The sequence below is a fragment of the Tachysurus fulvidraco genome, chromosome 9, assembly GCF_022655615.1.
Source record: "Tachysurus fulvidraco isolate hzauxx_2018 chromosome 9, HZAU_PFXX_2.0, whole genome shotgun sequence".
In the NCBI taxonomy this organism is placed as follows: domain Eukaryota; kingdom Metazoa; phylum Chordata; class Actinopteri; order Siluriformes; family Bagridae; genus Tachysurus; species Tachysurus fulvidraco.
Window position 1 is genome coordinate 20,501,300 of NC_062526.1, and position 19,836 is coordinate 20,521,135.

Genomic DNA, 19,836 nt, shown 5'->3' on the forward strand with positions numbered 1-19,836 from the left:
CTGCAGTTGATATCACCAGATGAAAGGAGACTCAGAGCCAGAGTATAACGAAAGAGATGGTTTATTGCATGCATAAAGGCAACCTGGACATTCTATAGTCTAAACAAAGGTTTTAGCCAGGTTTTATACTGATGACTACATAAAAAGGATACACTCCAGACTTTATAGATAATACCCAAGGCTATGATAAGAAAAAGCAGAAAAACAGAAAAGACAAAAACATTATGACCCGAGCAAAGAGCAGACGAATCAATCAACAGAATTGATTTTAATCATGTATTTATCGATCACTGTAAATAATCCCACAAAGTATTAGTTAAGCGCTGTGCAAACCTACCTACAAAGTTATTTAGTTTTCTATTTGGTTTCACTTTAGTGTTGAAACCAATGTGTGTTATTTGCTACGTCATATTAAACCTGGATCTTGTCTAATTTATTGGTTTGATTTTATTTTATTCAATAATATTGAACAGTCATTGAATGTGTCCTGTGAACATCCATCACCATCTGGTTTGGTGCAGCAACAAAGCAGGACAGAAACAGACTGCAATGCACAGTAAAAACAGCGGAAAACATAATTGGTGCCCCCCTGTCCACTCCCCAGGACTTGTACGGCACAAGAACCAAAAACCGGGCAGGAAAAAACACCACTGACCCTTCGCATCCTGGACACAACCTCTTTCAGGTCCTCCCTTCTAAAACTGCCAGCCACAGGAACAGTTTCTTTCCCCAGACAATCACCCTGATCAACAACTCACCATAATTATATTCCTTGCTTCATATCTATAAGTACTGCATTATCAGGACTGTCAGTCATCAAATCATCTGTATATATTACACACTACTGCTGCTATATATTGTACAAAAGCCTAATATTGCACAATATTGTTATTTGCACTCCCACACTTTATGTAAATAACTGATCAGTCATATTCTATATTCATATTTAATACTCATTCTGTCTGTATTGTATTTCATCGCCTGCATTGTCTTGTATAGTTTGTATAGTATAGTGTTATTTATGTCTGTACTTTTGAGAGTCACAAACAGCTGGAACCAAATTCCTTGTGTGTGTCAACACACTTGGCCAATAAACCTGATTCTTGTTCTGATTCTGATTTTACATCACAAAAACCTGCCGTACAAAACAGGCGTGTGTAGAGATGTTTTGTGTTTTGTATCCACCGTAATCATTTTAGAAATCAGATTAGAAAATGTCTTACAGTGAATCAGTTTCCTTGAAATGAATGTAGAACAGAATTTGAGATGTGCTTTCTGTAAATAATCTCTGGACTAAACAAGGGAAGAGATATTCAGTATAAGACCTGCTGTAATACCTCATCCCCAAACATCTCTCGTAATGTTTCAGGACTCTTTATACTATTATATTTTTCGTAATTAAATAAAATCTTTACATTAAAAAATCTTGAAAAGCAATTAGGTTTTGTGTTTCAAAACTTGTTTTGCAATTAAAAAAATAAAAATAAAAATTACCAGACAAAATAAAAGTCGAGGATATTTTCCCGTGACTTATTGAAGTGTCAGCAAATATCTATTATTAAATTAGATCTATAATACAAATATATCTATATTAATTAATATAAATTATTAATTATATTATATTATATAAATTATATTAGTTAATATAATATGACATAAATATATCTATTTATGTCATATATATTATATTAACTAATATAATTTATATAATATATTATATTAGTTAACATAATATGTATTACATAAATATATCTATTTATTAAAGGCAATAAAATAGGGTTTAGTAAAACTAAAATATTAAAATATTAAATTAGCGTTATCGTAAGGATGACGTACTTCCGCTTATCTACTTCCGGCCAGCACAGGGGTTTTGTGTATGTGAGCTGCAGCCGGATGCGATGGTGCATCTTTTCTTTAATCGCACACATCCTCGATGACGTGGACGCACTTGTGTTTAAAAACATGGCAGCGTCCGGAAGCCAAGCTGATGTCCAAATTCATCTAAAAGAAGATGGAGACGTGGAGGAGCTGCGAGCTTCCAGATCAGACAGGTGAAAAGCATCACAACAAGTTCATACTGCTCTCGGCTTTAACCGGCTCGAGCTGAGCTAGCTAACTTTAGCCGGTGTGCCAAATAATCCACGTGATTTATTCACGTCTATTTGTGTGTTAAAGTGGAAACACGGCTGCACGTGCGCTCTTAGCACAAGCTGTCACTTTTAGCTTGTTTGGCTAATGGAGAAGCCTTTTAACCTTTCACCATTTTCAGCAAGGTGGCAGATTGGACGTTTTTTTAGTCCATTCTGTATTTTATAATGTGATTTTATAATTTAGAATCCTTGAAATAAATGCAAAATAAAGGTCCATGCTATTAGGAGGAACGTGGGGTTTTCCCCATTTAGCCAAAGGGTTGGGGCGAGGCGCGTCGTGTGACGTCATCGCCATCGCTATCGTTCCCATAACAACCCCCACCCCACCCCACCCCACCCACTTTTACGGTAGCTGTATTCATTTCCCACTCACATTAACAGAAGAGTCTGATTTTGTGTGTGTGGGAAATGAATACAGCTACCGTAAAAAAAAAAAAAAAAAAAGCTCCACAATTTGCCTAACAAATTTAAAAAAGCCACAAAATCGAGCAAACGAAACGACTGAAAGCCAGAGGAGAGATTTTCTGACTCACTAGTTTGTGTGACTGTAATAAGTTGTTCACTTTAGTGGAGCTCCTGGCACCATTGAGCACCTCGTGTCCTTACACTTGGTGTCATGGAGGCATTTCCTGTCCATATGATGAAAGCCTTACTCACATGAGGCTCCAATCTTTTCTGAGCTTGTGTGTGGATTCCTGGAGTGGAGATGAAGCCCCTCTCTGTAACTCCCTCACCCGCACCAACATCAAACACCATGTAAGGACCTCAATCTGAGGGTTTCTCGAGTCTCTGGACTCTCTCAGTGTCCCCTGCATGGGATAATGTTTTGTAGCCTTGCTCAGGTAAAGACTGGACCAGTGATGTGCAACTTAGGCATTTCTGATGGAGATGTTACAATACCATCAGTACATAAAACTTAAATCGAGTTAAAAGGAGGTATTTGATTTTTGGTCTGCACTTTAGTGGCAGTGGTGAGGATTCTCTTGATGGACTTTTGAGACACTCGTGCCCTTTGACCCCGTCGCTGTCTCCACGAAAGAGAACCACGAGTCAGAGTAAAACAGAGCCGCCTCTACTGAGGACCAATAAACGGACGATCTACACAGCAGGACGCCCGCCATGGTACAATGTCACAGGGATCACCTTTAAAGAGGCTTTTGTTATAGGTATGTTAATCTCTCTCTCCCCCCCCCCCCCTCTGGAAATGTTCACATATAACGCACACATGAACACACAAACCAAGTGTCCCATAACAGAAACATAATAAAAGTGCCTGAGGGTGAGGGGAGAGTGCACTAGGGTTCAGCATGAGGGGAGAGTGGTGAGAGTGCACTAGGGTGAGGGGAGAGTGTACTAGGGTGAGGGGAGAGTGGGGAGAGTGTACTAGGCTGAGGGGAGAGTGGGGAGAGTGTACTAGGGTGAGGGGAGAGTGGGGAGAGTGTACTAGGGTGAGGGGAGAGTGGGGAGAGTGTACTAGGGTGAGGGGAGAGTGGGGAGAGTGTACTAGGGTGAGGGGAGAGTGGGGAGAGTGTACTAGGGTGAGGGGAGAGTGGGGAGAGTGTACTAGGGTGAGGGGAGAGTGGGGAGAGTGTACTAGGGTGAGGGGAGAGTGGGGAGAGTGTACTAGGGTGAGGGGAGAGTGGGGAGAGGGCACTAGGGTTCAGCATGAGGGGAGAGTGTACTAGGGTGAGGGGAGAGTGGGGAGAGGGCACTAGGGTTCAGCATGAGGGGAGAATGTACTAGGGTTAAGTGAGAGGGCACTAGGGTTCAGCATGAGGGGAGAGTGTACTAGGGTTAAGTGTGAGGGGAGAGTGGTGAGAGGGCACTAGGGTTCAGCATGAGGGGGGAGTGTACTAGGGTTAAGTGTGAGGGGAGAGTGGTGAGAGGGCACTAGGGTTCAGCATGAGGGGAGAGTGTACTAGGGTTAAGTGTGAGGGGAGAGTGGTGAGAGGGCACTAGGGTTCAGCATGAGGGAAGAGTGTACTAGGGTTAAGTGTGAGGGGAGAGTGGTGAGAGGGCACTAGGGTTCAGCATGAGGGAAGAGTGTACTAGGGTTCAGGGTGAGGGGAGAGTGCACAAAAGTGAGGGGAGGGTGCCAGAGGATGAGGGTTATAGTGGAAATGACTGGTTGACTGATAGGGAAAGTTCCTGAGGGTGAGGAAGCTCCTGAAGTGGGGGTGAGGGGAAGTGATATGTAAACAGTCATAATCAGCTCTATTAGTTAATCTTATCAATGATGTTTGTTTTGTATCCAGTAAGTGTGTAAATGCTTTGTCAGTGTGTGTCGTTACACTCAGGAGGTTTTGTGTCTGTGTGTTACACTCAGGAGGTTTTGTGTCAGTGTGTGTGTTACACTCAGGAGGTTTTGTGTCAGTGTGTGTGTGTGTGTGTGTGTGTGTGTGTGTGTGTGTTACACTCAGGAGGTTTTGTGTCAGTGCGTGTGTTACACTCAGGAGGTTTTGTGTCTGTGTGTTACACTCAGGAGGTTTTGTGTCAGTGCGTGTGTTACACTCAGGAGGTTTTGTGTCAGTGCGTGTGTTACACTCAGGAGGTTTTGTGTCAGTGCGTGTGTTACACTCAGGAAGTTTTGTGTCAGTGTGTGTGTGTGTGTGTGTGTTACACTCAGGAGGTTTTGTGTCAGTGCGTGTGTTACACTCAGGAGGTTTTGTGTCAGTGCGTGTGTTACACTCAGGAGGTTTTGTGTCAGTGCGTGTGTTACACTCAGGAAGTTTTGTGTCAGTGTGTGTGTGTGTGTGTGTGTGTGTGTTACACTCAGGAGGTTTTGTGTCAGTGCGTGTGTTACACTCAGGAGGTTTTGTGTCAGTGCGTGTGTTACACTCAGGAGGTTTTGTGTCAGTGCGTGTGTTACACTCAGGAGGTTTTGTGTCAGTGCGTGTGTTACACTCAGGAGGTTTTGTCAGTGTGTGTGTGTTACACTCAGGAGGTTTTGTCAGTGTGTGTGTGTTACACTCAGGAGGTTGTGTGTGTGTGTGTGTGTGTGTGACACTCAGGAGGTTTTGTGTCAGTGTGTGTGTGTTACACTCAGGGGGTTTTGTGTCAGTGTGTGTGTGTTACACTCAGTAGGTTTTGTGTCAGTGTGTGTGTTACACTCAGGAGGTTTTGGGTCAGTGTGTGTGTTACACTCAGGAGGATATTGATGACACACTGTGTGTCTGTTGTCTGTAGGCTTGTGTGGTGGCAGCGCTTCAGGGAAAACCACAGTGGCCAATAAGTTAATTATTAGTTAATCTTATCAATGATGTTTGTTTTGTATCCAGTAAGTGTGTACATTGTAAATGCTTTGTCAGTGTGTGTCGTTACACTCAGGAGGTTTCGTGTCAGTGTGTGTGTGTGTGTGTGTGTTACACTCAGGAGGTTTTGTGTCTGTGTGTGTGTGTGTGTGTGTGTGTGTGTGTCAGTGTGTGTGTGTTACACTCAGGAGGTTTTGTGTCAGTGTGTGTGTGTTACACTCAGGAGGTTTTGTGTCAGTGTGTGTGGGTTACACTCAGTAGGTTTTGTGTCAGTGTGTGTGTGTGTGTGTGTTACACTCAGGAGGTTTTGTGTCAGTGTGTGTATTACACTCAGGAGGTTTTGTGTCAGTGTGTGTGTGTGTGTGTGTGTTACACTCAGGAGGTTTTGTGTCAGTGTGTGTGTTACACTCAGGAGGTTTTGTGTCAGTGTGTGTGTGTCGTTACACTCAGGAGGTTTTGTGTCAGTGTGTGTGTGTGTCGTTACACTCAGGAGGTTTTGTGTCAGTGTGTGTCGTTACACTCAGGAGGTTTTGTGTCAGTGTGTGTCGTTACACTCAGGAGGTTTTGTGTCAGTGTGTGTCGTTACACTCAGGAGGTTTTGTGTCAGTGTGTGTCGTTACACTCAGGAGGTTTTGTGTCAGTGTGTGTGGGTTACACTCAGGAGGTTTTGTGTCAGTGTGTGTGGGTTACACTCAGGAGGTTTTGTGTCAGTGTGTGTCGTTACACTCAGGAGGTTTTGTGTCAGTGTGTGTCGTTACACTCAGGAGGTTTTGTCAGTGTGTGTTACACTCAGGAGGATATTGATGACACACTGTGTGTCTGTTGCCTGTAGGCTTGTGTGGTGGCAGTGCTTCAGGGAAAACCACAGTGGCCAATAAGATCATCGAGGCCCTGGATGTCCCTTGGGTCGTCCTGCTGTCCATGGACTCCTTCTACAAGGTAATAACAGATTTTGGATTAAAGAGGTTTTAGTCCCACGTTACACAATCCACGCGTTCTCTCTTCTCAACTGTGTGTGAGCTTTGAATGCTGGGTGATGAGTGTTTGCTCATTTCTCATCGTATTATTTGATCTAGAGTTGATTTGTGACATCTGAATGCAGTGTGTGGTATTTTTTTTAACCCACAGGTGTTGAGCAAAGAGGAACAGGAGCTCGCAGCCAGGAATGAATACAACTTTGATCATCCGGATGCTTTCGACTTTGAGTTGCTTGTATCAGTCCTGAGAAAACTGAAGAAGGGCAAAAGCATCAAAGTGCCTGTCTATGATTTCACCACACATTCCCGTCGCAAAGAGTGGGTTAGTGTGTGTGTGTGTTTGACAATGACGTGAAATTTGGTTCTCTAAGCTGCAGGTGTGTTCCCAGTTTTGTGCAGCACCATGGAGTGTAATAGTATCAGTGCTGCTGCCCCCTGCAGCCTTCCTGTAGTATTACAATCTTATTTTTTTTTTGCTATTTTTTTTTCCATAAATATTCAGAATGACTTTTGCTGCAGCTCAAATTTAGATGCTCCTTACGAACGTAAATGATTGTTAGATATTTTCAGTGGGGTAAGAACTTTTAACAAAATCACATAGACATCTAATTTGCAGCAGATTCAGTTGTTTATAAAAACTGATTATAAAATCTAATCTAAACGCCTCACAGATTGATTGAAACAGCACAAACACACAATAATGCACAAAACCCAATTGTTTCTTGTTCAAGATAGAATTGACCTGTAAATATTAAACTCACACATACAGGAAAACTCACACATACAGGAAAAATCTCATTCAAATGCTAAAAAAACAACAACAGCAATGCTGCATGAATGCTCCAAGCTGAACTAATTTTTTTAAAAAAAGACTGCAGCGAATTCATCAGGTTTTATTTTTTATTTAAGACGACGATAACATTTTGCACTGTTAACAAGAGGATCATGTTTTTTATTATTTTTTACATATAAGTTATAGCAACACTTGTTTTTCTGTCATGGAGATTAAATGTGATTCTCTCTGCCTCTCTCTCTATCTCTCTCTCTCTCGCTGTCTCTCTGTCTGTCTGTCTGTCCCTCTCTCTCTCTCTCTCTCTCTCTCTCTGTCTGTCTGTGTCTCTGTTTCATCTGTCTGCCTGTCTCTGTGTCTTTCTCTCTGTCTCTCCCTCTCTGTCTCTCTCTCTTTGTCTCTCTCTCTCTGTCTCTCTCTCTCTCTCTTTACAGAAAATTGTTTACGGGGCCAATGTTGTAATATTTGAGGGAATCTTGGCTTTTGCAAATAAGGATCTTTTGAAGGTAAGTTTATTGGGTAAATAAATGGATGATCTGAAATAGCTTCACTCAATTTAGGGGTCAGTCAAAGCTCCGTAAAGTCCAACGACGAGTTGTGCGACGAAGCAGCGAAGCAGCCGACACGAGAGCGAGTACAAAATCAGCGATGAAAAGAAAAGCAAGCAAACGCATCTGCAGTTAACAAATTCAAATACCAGCATTGTAGAAAATATACAATATTGTAAATACATAAGAACTAAGAATTCAAATAAATAAACAATATAAAAGAATAGTTTATGATGTATATCAGTTTTATGAAGCAGCTCTACAATACAAATCCGTACAAAAGTTGAGCTCCGCTTCTAAACTAACTAGACACCTAGCAGGTTTATCCCAAGCATTGTCGCCATGGTAACTGTGGCTATTTATTTATTTATTTATTTATTTATTTATTTATTTATTTATTATTACTTGAGACAGTGTTAAAAGTGCTATGCAGATAGCATAGAAGTGAATCGATACGGCCATAACGTCTGTCGTTTTATATATCGTTCTGTTTTCCCTGATGTATGCTCGCTTTTTTCCTTCTTCTTTCAGTTGTTAGACATGAAAGTGTTTGTGGACACCGACTCGGACATTCGGCTGGTCAGACGACTGAAGCGGGACATTACAGAACGTGGCCGTGACATCAACGGTGTCATCAAGCAGTACAACAAGTTTGTGAAACCTGCGTTTGAGCAGTACATCGAACCCACAGTCCAGGTGGCAGATATTGTGGTTCCGAGAGGTAACGTGCACACAGATTAATGTGCTGTACAAGTGGATAACTGTGTTAGAATGTTAAACAGCGTCAGCGCTCATCACGTATTCAAGCTTCCTTCCAATCCTTCCTAATCAGTGCTTCCTTCCTTTAACTTTTCTCTCTGTTGTTACTGTAGTTTAACAAGTTGCTCATGACGAGTCACTTCAGGGAGTCAGAAGTGTTTTAAGTTTAAATTGTGAGGCAGAATCATTTGTACTGTTGAACAAGTTTGGAGTAAAAATCAGTCAAATCTCCACTGTAGATTATGTAGACTCAAAGTATGTGCACCCCTGAAATTCTCTCACACACACACACACACACACGGATGGTCAACACGGACACGTGGGTGTCATATTCAGGGTGCACATACTTTTGGCCATTTAGTGTAAGTATTAAATCTTCTTTAAAAAAGCCTAAATATAGTGAAGGGAGACAGTAAGACCCTGACACTAAGTCACTGGTTTCATAACAACAACGTGAATAAAAAGCCTCTGCTGAGAGATTTAAACCCGTCTGAAATCAGCCCACACTCAAGGCTATTTTAGAAATGTTCTGGATGGAGGAGTGAATCAAGACCTACTAGAAATTATGATTCTTTTTCTGTGGTGTTGCCAGTATTTTTAGAAATCAGCATTGATTCTAAATGAATAAATGATTATTCCAATTTTTTTTTTTTTTGAAAGCAGGAGATCATTTTGCTGCTCAGCAGAAATAGTCTTTAAAATTAGAAAGCGACCTTTTGAAAGGTTTTTATGAATTAGTTTACAGTTCCGAAGATCAACTGAAAACGAATGAAGAATATTTTTACTTGCTTAATTTTTAAAAAAACTTTTTATTTTTTTTATGTGTTAAAATCATTATTTTATTCAATTTCTATATATTTTTTAATAATTTTTAATCAAGTTATTTCTATGAATTTATTTGTAGACTTTTATTCAGAGCTTTGTTTCTTACCCGGACTTCTCTTCTTCCGCAAGGTGGAGAAAACTTCGTAGCCCTGGAGCTGATCGTGCAGCATGTCCACAGCCAGCTGGAGAAGGTAAGGCAGGATTCTCCGTGCCTTGTGAAGTGCATGTGTGTGTTTTGTTGTAGCCTGGTTTTAATGCCTTGCTTTAACACTGACTTTATCATATCATTCTGTAGTATACAAACCTCGCTAGTGTTTTTTTTTTATTTTTTATCTCAGCTCGTAGATTCAGGTATCGAACCACCGGATAAAAAAGAATTCAAATAAAAAAAAAAAATAGATGTGTGACTGAAGTAAAATGCGAGAGCTTTTTATATAGAATAACTGACATAGCTAGTTCCCAACCGTACAGAATAAAAGCCCTACGCATGCTTGGGTCACGTCGACACCACACATTAAATATGAACTACGTTCTACTTAAAAAAAGAAAGAAAGAACGAATTAGAATTGATGTTAAGTATTAGATGTATTTTTAACGTTAATAACCATATTTTCTTTTTTTTTTTTAATCTTCTCTGGTACGATCCCCGGTGTGTGATGACGAGCTGAGTGTTGAATGGCTTGTGTTCCTTCAGACGATTTGATTTGATGAGTTGTTTTTCTTTCTGTTTTCATTTCTCTCTTCACACCCTGTGTGTTTGTAATGAAACCCTCGTGAAACGTCTTCGCCTGAATGCACTCTAACTTACCACAGCGTGAAATCACAGTGAGGTATGGCTCTCAACCAACGATCTGTCCATGCTTCTCCATCACTAAATCTGCTCTCTGTCTCTCTCTCTCCCTCTCCTCCCTCCCTCTCTCTCGCTCTCTTCCTCTCTTTCTCTCGCTCTCTCTCTCTCTCCTTCTCCCTCTCTCTCACACTCTCTTCCCCTCACTCTCTTTCTCTCTCTCTCTCTCTCCTTCTGTTCTCTCTCTCTATTTCTTTCTACTTCTGTTCTCTCCCCCCCTCTCTCCTTCTGTTTTTCTGTCTCCCTCCCTCTATATTATCTCTTCCTCTAACCTTCTCTCTCTATACCTCTCGTTCGCTCTCTTGTTCTCTCTCTCTCCTTCTGTGCTCTCTCTCTCCTTCTGTGCTCTCTCTCTCTCTTAGTCTCTTGTGTTCTCTCTCTCTCTCTCTCTCCTTCTGTGCTCTCTCTCTTATTCTCTTGTTCTCTCTCTCTCTCCTTCTGTTCTTCTGTCTCTATATCCTCTCCTCCTCTAACCCCTGCTCTCTCTCTCTCCCTCTCCTACTGTTCTCGCTCTCTCTTCTTATGTTCTTTCTCTTTCTCTCTCTCTCTGCTCTCTTGTGTGTGCCCCCCCCCCCCCCCCCCCCCGGTTACCTGCCACACACCTGTAGAGATGTAAGAGACTAAAGGTTGTGTCTGTGCCGTAATTATTAGGATTAATAGATTAGACGTGACTGTGCTGTGTCCCGTCGTTAGTCAGAGTTTTAACGAGTGTGTGATTGTTTTTTCTACATCCTTTTGTCTCTTTCCTCACTGTGGCATGTCAGTAGCTGTGATTACTGTGAGTGAGGGGAATGATTCAGTGGTGTTTCAGCCTCCGGCTCATAAATACCCTTCAGTCATTCGATGTTTACGCTTATTTCATTCCCATGAGATAAAGTAGGAATAGAGATGAATTTCATAACCACTGAAACATCACCTGAACCTCAACATCCCACTCTGAACACACACACACACACACACACACACACACACACACACACACACACACACACACACACACACAATAATTCCTGCATCTGCCTAGAATGTCTTTTGAGCTTTAATGGGGTTTTCTCTCTCTGTGTCTCTCTCTCTCTCTGTCTCTCTCTCTCTGTCTCTCTCTCTCTCTGTCTCTCTCTCTCTCTGTCTCTCTCTCTCTCTTTCTCTGTCTCTCTCTCTCTGTCTCTCTTTCTCTCTCTCTCTGTCTCTCTCTCTCTGTCTCTCTTTCTCTCTCTCTCTGTCTCTCTTTCTCTCTCTCTCTGTCTCTCTTTCTCTCTCTCTCTGTCTCTCTTTCTCTCTCTCTCTCTCTCTGTGTCTCTCTCTCTGTCTCTCTCTGTCTCTCTTTCTCTCTCTCTATCACACTAAATGTCTCGTCATCTTCAGAGGAAACTCCGCTGGGATATGTGAGGAACAACTCCGGCATCCCACTGTTTTCCTTCTTTGTCTACTTCTCTTGTTTTTTGTTTGTTTGTTGTGGAGCATCTCGGAATTAAACTCTAAATTAAAAACTATTATTTTTCTTTATTTACTTATTTTAACCCCAGTGCTTGAATTTTGCACTCATTTGAGTTCGTTTGACTTTCTCGTATCCTGGCAACTAACAAGAGCAAGAAACAACACGATTCTCAGTGCTGACATGTTACTGTTCACCGTTCACACGCACCGTTCTCTCGACCAGGTCGACACGTCGTCGGTCGCCGTGGCGATAACGTTTATCAGTGAGCGGCGCCGATTAGCTAGTTTGGAAGGAAATGGAAGGAAACTTGCCGTCCGTGTCAGAAATTCAGTATTCGTGCACGCCGACTTCTACACTATTCACTCCTATTAGTAGTTGTTAACCACACACACATCTCGCTCTCTGTCTCTTACCAGCTCTCTCTTCATCATCACTGCATCAAATAGTCATTAAAGATAAGTTAATGTGAACTAAAAAAAATAGCTCCTTAAATCTAATGAATAAAATACCATCTGGTTTCTTGGACACTGCAACATGCTGCTGATGATGATGATGATGGTAAAATCCAGGAATAGTGCAAATTAAATTCTCTAGTCAAACCTTGTTGTTGTCAGGCTGTAAAATTGTTCCCTTCTTCTTCATCTTCTGCTGTTAACGTCTTAAACTTTCTTTGTAATTCTGGCGCCTGGTTTTTCTGCTCGTTCGGCACAACAGCTCTGTAATCTCTCCTTTTTTTTTTTTTTTTTTGCTGTGTGACACAATGCTGTGTGTGTGTGTGTGTGTGAGAGAGAGAGAGAGAGAATCTAAACTGATTTATATTGTTTTGTGCTGCTCAGATCTGCCTTGGCTTCAGCACATCAGGGTCAGCCGTTACCCAGCACCTTGAGCGTGTTGGAAAGCACACCACAGGTTCGGGGAATGCACACCATCATCAGGTAGATCAGCAGCAGCAGCAGCACCACACACACACACTTGGAGTGCTGTAGAGTTGTTTTTTCCTTTTCTACCTTCTTCTATCTTACACGCTCTCTCTCTCTCTCCTTTTTTTTCTCTCTCACCATGCGACTCACTCGTCTAGGAATAAGGAGACGAACCGCGACGAGTTTATTTTCTACTCTAAGAGGCTGATGAGGCTCCTGATTGAGCACGCTCTCTCCTTCTTACCGCTGAAGGTTAGTGCTTTTAAAACCTCAGGAAATAAATTGTTCAAAATAATAATTACTGTTTTAATTCTCAGATTTAATTTATGAAGGTTCTCTCTCTCTCTCTCTCGAGAGAAGAAGAGAGAGAGAGGAGAGATGAGAAACGAGATAGAGAGAGAGAGAAGGAGAGAGAGAAAAGATGAGAAGAGAAGAGGAAAGAGAGAAGCGAGAAGAGAGTAGCTGAACGAGAGGAGAGAAAAGAGAGGGAAAGAGGAGAGAGAGAGAGAGAAAAAAGAGAGGAGAGAAAGAGAGAAAGCAGCGGGAAAAAGATACGGAGAGAGCAGAGCGGGAGAGAGAGAGAACAAAGAGAGTATTCGAGATCTATAGTAGATAAAATATTTGTGTTTGTGTGTATTCTATCTCTCTTATAGATAGAAGAAACTATCTCTTCTCTTACTCTGAACATATCTCTATTTATGTATATAGCTCTCTCTCAAAAATCTGTTCTCTCTCTCTCTCTCACCCCTCTCTTTCTCTCTCTCTCTCTTTCTGTCATCTCTATCTCTCTCTCTTTCTCTTTCTCTCTCTCTCACTCTCTTATCTCTGACATCTCTCTCTCTTTCTGTCATCTCTCTCTCACACTCTCTCTCCATAGTCAGTGTCTGTTGAAACACCACAAGGGACCATCTATGAGGGGAAACGTCTCGGCGGGAAAAGGGTTAGTCATGTTTTCAGTTTAGTTCCATCAGTCTTCTGGTTATGATTTTTCTGGATTTTGGAGCAGAGCTTTACACACCGAGGTGGAATTAAACCTGTTATATTTTTGTTAGTTAACTGTTAGATAAACAAGAGCAGTAAGAAAATTTTAATAATGAATTTATTTATTTATTTATTTATTTATTTTAAGGTACTTTTCAGGTACTTTTATTTATTTTTGACACAATTTTTCAACTGAGAGAGAAAAAAAAATAAAGGGAAAAACATTTAATAATCCTAAAGCAACGTTATAAATGTAACCGTGAGGAGGATTATAATTGGACAGTTTTTTTTAAATGCTGCTTGTTTAAATGTAATCTTCTCTTCTGTGGACATCGGACTGTTGGACATCAGACTGTTGGACAAATTATTTTTCAAAACAATTTTTTATGATTTAAAAAAAAAATCGATTTATCTTTGTTTCTCTTCTTTTCTCTCTCACTGTATTATATCTGCTTTTATTGCTTATTTATTCCATTACTCCGTTTAGTTCGGTTTAAATCAGACGTGTCTAATCTCATCCGGAATGTTCCGGTTTATCCGGACCGATCAGAAGCCACAGCCGAGTGTGTTGAGATCCGTGACAATCCGGTGCGAGTGAATCAGATGCTCGATCAGAGCGAAATCCTGCCGCCACACTTTAGATCAGACACCGTCGGACATGAGGGGAAATGGGGAAATAAATATGTTGGTCTTCACCCAGTGACTCGACTTTACGTATACCTACCTCTTACCCTGAGTCGAGCAGCTCTGGTAGATCTGAGGGAGCTGGATGCAGTGTAAAGAGTGATGAGGGCTTTGAGGTAAGAGGGCTTTGTAGGAGAGCATCAGTGTTTTGAATCTGATGAGTGCAGCTACTGGAAGCCAGCAGAGGAGCGCAGCAGCGAACTGAAAAGAAGTCGTGTAGCTGCATTTTCCATCATTTGCAGAGAACGAATTGTGTGCAGAGGAGGACCTGCGAGAAAGAGCTGCAGCAGTTCAGTCTCCATATGACAAGAGACAGAAGGAGTACACGAGCAGTCTGTGGGAAGACAAACGGCCGAATCATTCTGATGTAGAGAACAAACAGACACGAGTGTGTCACATAAGCAACATGCGAGGAAAAGGACAGTTCTTTGTTCATGTTTACGGTTTTATGCGGTCACGTTGTCCTCATTCAGGGGGAGATTTTTATTGAGGCTCAGTTCAGGTGACTGCAGAAAAACAGCTCTAAATCTGTGTGTGTTGTGTGTGTGTGGTGTGTGTTTAGATCACTGGAGTGTCCATTCTCCGTGCAGGCGAGACTATGGAGCAGGCCCTGATGGCGGTGTGTAAAGACATTCGACTAGGAAAAATCCTCATCCAGACGAACCATGACACCGGGGAGCCCGAGGTACAGTAGCTGCAAGTCTGACTGTACTGTCTGATCATCATTTTGTAGATTAGACCTCTGTTCAGTTCCATTCTGTTGATATTTTCTGATGACGGTTTGATCTAATTGCTCGTTCTCAGCTCCACTACCTGCGCTTGCCGAAGGACATCAGTGAGGACTATGTGATTCTCATGGACAGCACCGTGTCCACAGGGGCAGCTGCTCTCATGGCCATTCGAGTTTTACTTGTACGAGCCCTTTTTTGTTGTTATTAGTTTTGGGAACAAAATAAACAGAGAATCTCTCAGGTCTGTACATTACCCTCGTGTTCCTTTTCCCTGGTTTCAGGACCATGATGTTGAGGAGGATAAAATCTTTCTTCTGTCTCTGCTGATGGCCGAGATGGGGGTTCACTCCGTCGCTTACGCCTTTCCCAAAGTACGCATCATCACCACAGCTGTGGACAAGAAGGTCAACGACAAGTTCCACATCATCCCAGGCATCGGTAAGATCGTCTACATGATTAAAGGAATCTTTCACAAGCTAAAACTACAGCAAAAAAAAATTCCTTCCTTCCCATGCACACACAACTCTGCTAACTCACTTAGCGTTAGCATTAGCCAGGATCGTCACAACATCAGATTTAAGCGAGACATCTCTCTAAATGCTTAAAATTAAAACTGTCTTTTATTGTTTCTAATTATTTCCTAGCATCTCTGACTAACATGCTAGCATGGCTAGTTCCGTTCAGCTGCTTGAACGCTTTGTAACTCGGATTTACGTTCGGTTAAGATTGATTGATTTTTTTTATTTATTTTAAGAACGTATCATAAGGTATCGGAATACTAAGCAAGTTTCTCAATTTTATGCAAATTAGATATGTTAATACAGTCACGTAACACTACACGACTTTAGCTAAATTTAGTTTCTAGGTCCTGCTTAGCTTTGGAAGAAAAAAAAGGATTAAAAAAAGGCACACAACTTTTATTTTTATTCTGTTTTACACCTCATACAGGACATGTATAGAGATGATATAAATGAAACTAAAGCTTTGAAGAAAAAAGTGAAGTTCTTTGGTGTCTCTGAAGAGGGTTTGGAGCTAGCTCAGTTAGCTTGTGCTGCTCAGAGCCAATACAAAAGCATCTACACACACAACTACTGGTTTTTCACGTTTTTGAGTATATTTAAAGAAAAGTATACTGTAGTATACTGTGTAATACACAACCCCAGTGGACAGCATTAGCAGAAGAGTCCATTGTGACCTGTCAGTCATTAGTGTAAATGCAGGGTTACATCCCGGGAATTTTTTTTGTTCAAAACCCCTCTTTTAATCCTGGGTAGAGAAAGATTTCACACACTGAATTAATCCCACATCACCTTGCTGAACTGCTATAGTGTAAGACATCCAATCAGAATCCGAACAGTGCATGAAAACCTGGACCCTTAACAAAAACGCATCTGTAGATCAGGAGTAAAACACTAAACGTGAAGGAAGCTAGAGCGAGGGGGAAATGCATCACTCAAACAATATAAGTAAGATATAGACGATCAAACGGCTGGTCGACTAAATCAATGGTCCCCAACCTTTTTTTTTCCGTGGACCGGTCAATGTTTGATCATTTTACCCCGGCCCGCTGAGGGTGGGGGGTGGCTATACAATTAAATTAAAATAAATAATTTTAATGTATTTAAACATGCCTTTTTAACTCACTACAACGCTAAATCAATGAGAACCCTGAGCTTGTTTCTTTGCAACGAGACGGTTCCATCTGGGGTAATAGGAGACAATGACACCCGAAGTGTGTTGCTTATGTCCAGTTCATTCTGTTATGTTTTGGTTGCCGTCACTGCAGAAAACCCCGCTTCACACAGATAGCATGTCGGAAATGGCAATAGGGATTTAAGTGCTGTGGTGGCAATCTCAGGGTATTCCGCCATGACTTTAATCCAGAACACCGGCAGAGTTTTTAACTTTCTAACGAAGTCTGTTTCGTGCTCATTTTTGTTAATTTGTGGGTTAAATTTGAGCAAACACAATATACACGTACACCAAGCAGTGTTAAACATGAGAAAGTACCGGTGAACAGAGAGAAGAGCGATACACACCTTCTCTCCAACAAAGCTACAACGCCACTGCCGCTTGCAGCCGCTCAGCTCCAGACGTCACCTAAACCCTGCTCGAAAGCATGATATTTTGTGCATGCGCGGTATTGGTGCGGATTTAGGTGACGTCTCTCAGCTTCCGGTTAACCTCTCGTCCATGGAAAGTCGCACAAACCTGAGAGAAATACACCACAGTAAATAAAATGGAAATAATTTAATGTTCCTTGGGCGGCCCGGTACCATTTGGTCCACGGCCCAGGGGTTGGGGGGACCACTGGACTAAATGACAAATGTAAAAAGAGCAAAAAAAAAAAAAAAGATGCTAAAGCTGTGAAGTATATAACAGAATCCTGCTCGGATGCAGAAGCACAGACCTGAATTTTTCTTCCTCGTTGATGTGAAAGTGTGAGACAAGCCGTTATTTAAAGTGGATTTATCTGATCAGGACTGTTGAGACACACATAAGCAGATTAGAAGAAGGTTGGAGCAGGACTCAGGAACGTACAGTGTGAACAAGGGGAAGATGATGAAAAGCTAGGATTCAATGTTAACCCGGGTGAAGTGTGAATAATCTACATTAACCCAGGATTGTGCTCATGCGAAGTACCACACAGGGGTTAAAACTGTTTGTGTTTGTGAGTGAAGGAGAGTGAGAGAGAGAGAGAAGCATGTGTGAAGCAGTGTGATCTATTGCTACAGGCAATGATGGCAATGGGGGTTCGAGTATCGGGTTGGCCAGGACTGAGGTGCAAGCAAGGCACCGAACACCCCCACCCCCCCACCCCCCAACTGCTCCCCGGGCGCTGCAGCATAAATGGCTGCCCACTGCGCCGGGTGTGTGTTCACTGCGCCGGGTGTGTGTTCACTGCGCCGGGTGTGTGTTCACTGCGCCGGGTGTGTGTTCACTGCGCCGGGTGTGTGTTCACTGCGCCGGGTGTGTGTTCACTGCGCCGGGTGTGTGTTCACTGCGCCGGGTGTGTGTTCACTGCGCCGGGTGTGTGTTCACTGCGCCGGGTGTGTGCACTTTGGCTGGGTAAAATGCAGAGAACGAATTCTGAGTCTGGGTCATCGTACTTAGCTGTATGTCACGTCACAGATGTGGGTGTGGTGAAGGGGCGTGTCTGTATGATGAGTGACAGGAGGAACTTCTAAAAATGAACAAAGGTGTAACGTCTTTTCTTTTACAGGAAACTTTGGGGACCGTTATTTTGGAACAGACGCACCATCAGACTGTTATGAAAGTGAAGAAGGGATGGAACTCTGAGTCTTCGGTTTTTTTTGTTTGTTTTTCATTTTCTTTTTGAAAGGAGAACTCTCCTTCATTTTTTTTTTCTTGAGCAATTTTACGTTTTTAATATATTCAGAGTTTGAACAAGTTTTTGAGCACTGACTTAATTGTGTTTTTAGGGAATATATATGTTTTTTTTGTTGTTTTTTGTGTGTTTGTTTTGTCATTGTTGCTTGAATTTTAAAAGAAAATATATTGTAAAATGCGATTTAAAATTGTATTTTTTTAATTTAATTTAATTTTTTTTACCCAAAAACATTCTAGGTCTTAGGAGCTTTGGTAAAAAAGTAAAATATGTTCAAGCAAAAATTCTTGGATTATTATTTAAAAGTACGATAAAATTAACATATTTAATATTCGTTTGCCGTCAAATCCGAACGGCCGCACTGTGAAAAATATTGTTTATAAAACTTTGGATTGGTTGTCAGAGTAAGATGCAGATTTATTCTGTTTGTTGGGTAGAAAAAGTTTACACACCCCTGTTTAAAAGAAATTGAGGTGTATCTTATGAGCTGTTTTTTCCACCTTTAGTCCTATTATAGCAACAAAGAACAGAAATTTTAAAGGAAAAACAAACAAAACTTTAAAATAAAATGGTTGCATAAGTATGTACACCCGTAGTTTTACTGTAATACAGAGTAAGCATTTATTTAATCAGATTGCCAGTGGATTTTCCGTCACACTCGTCTTCACATCATTTCACAGGTTTTCAATAGGATTAAGATCTGGGTTTTGAATCAAATTGTGTATTGATTACTTTTTTTCATGAGAAGTGTTAGTTTTGTTCTGAGGACAGGCACATGCCCTGTTACAAAAGGGTGTGTAAACTTATCCAAACAGGTTATCAGTTGTTGTTTTTTTTTTATCTTTTCTGTTCAGTGTGTGTAACATGGGTGTGTAAATGTTTTGTACCCTTTGTATGTTTAATCTCATTTTTAGACACTGATTTAAAAAGCTTTGTGTAAAATCATTTTAATTACAAATTAGCGCTTCTGAGTGTAAATGTATGAACTTGATTTGTATCCAGAAATAAGTGAGACAAACAATTCATCACAAATGTCATAAATAAATGATTTATGCAAAGTGATTTGTTCTTCATTTCCTCTGTCCAGTCAGAGTAATGACGCTAAATGATCTATTCAGCAAAATGCTAGGACTGTCAGGAAATCAGTTTCTGAACCTTTTAGCTTGATAACCTGATTTAAATGAACCTCTCTAATAGAGGCTTGTTCTTTAGCTTTTGTTGTGGTTTCAGAAATATTTCCCTAAAATGTGAGGCACCTTGATGTTCTATCGTTTCTCACTCCTCATCACTGTTACCATGCTAAGTGGCTACAAAAGGTAATAAGCCACCGAAAGTTCTGTGTACGCTTTTGTGTTTCTCTTACAGCTCAAACAGAAAGCACTGTAGACCTCGCATCACTGTAGACCTCGCATCACTGTAGACCTCGCATCACTGTAGACCTCGCATCACTGTAGACCTCGCATTACTGTAGACCTCGCATTACTGTAGACCTCAGATCACTGTAGACATCGCATCACCGTAGATCTCGCATCACCGTAGATCTCGCATCACCGTAGACCTCGCATCATCGTAGACCTCGCATCATCGTA

The 19,836-nt window shown here is 41.4% G+C and overlaps 1 protein-coding gene across 1 annotated transcript; it reads left to right on the plus strand.

Moving 5' to 3' along the window:
• Nucleotides 1-1,837: 1,837 nt before the first annotated feature.
• si:ch211-243j20.2 (uridine-cytidine kinase-like 1) lies at nt 1,838-19,309 on the plus strand. Its single transcript, XM_047818707.1, has 15 exons — nt 1,838-2,051; nt 3,114-3,316; nt 6,234-6,340; nt 6,530-6,700; nt 7,603-7,674; nt 8,248-8,437; nt 9,430-9,491; nt 10,114-10,130; nt 12,419-12,517; nt 12,661-12,754; nt 13,380-13,442; nt 14,730-14,852; nt 14,972-15,079; nt 15,180-15,336; nt 18,122-19,309. The coding sequence occupies exons 1-15, from the start codon at nt 1,894-1,896 to the stop codon at nt 18,196-18,198; spliced, it is 1,701 nt and encodes a 566-aa protein (XP_047674663.1). The 5' UTR covers nt 1,838-1,893; the 3' UTR covers nt 18,199-19,309.
• Nucleotides 19,310-19,836: the final 527 nt, after the last annotated feature.

Excerpts from the sequence above, each read along its gene's own strand:
- si:ch211-243j20.2 (XM_047818707.1), top strand. The coding sequence starts at position 1,894 with ATGCGATGGTGCATCTTTTCTTTAATCGCACACATCCTCGATGACGTG. Across the intron at positions 3,317-6,233 it reads TAAAGAGGCTTTTGTTATAG|GCTTGTGTGGTGGCAGTGCT; the intron begins GTATGTTAATCT and ends TGTTGCCTGTAG. Across the intron at positions 15,337-18,121 it reads CCACATCATCCCAGGCATCG|GAAACTTTGGGGACCGTTAT; the intron begins GTAAGATCGTCT and ends TTTCTTTTACAG.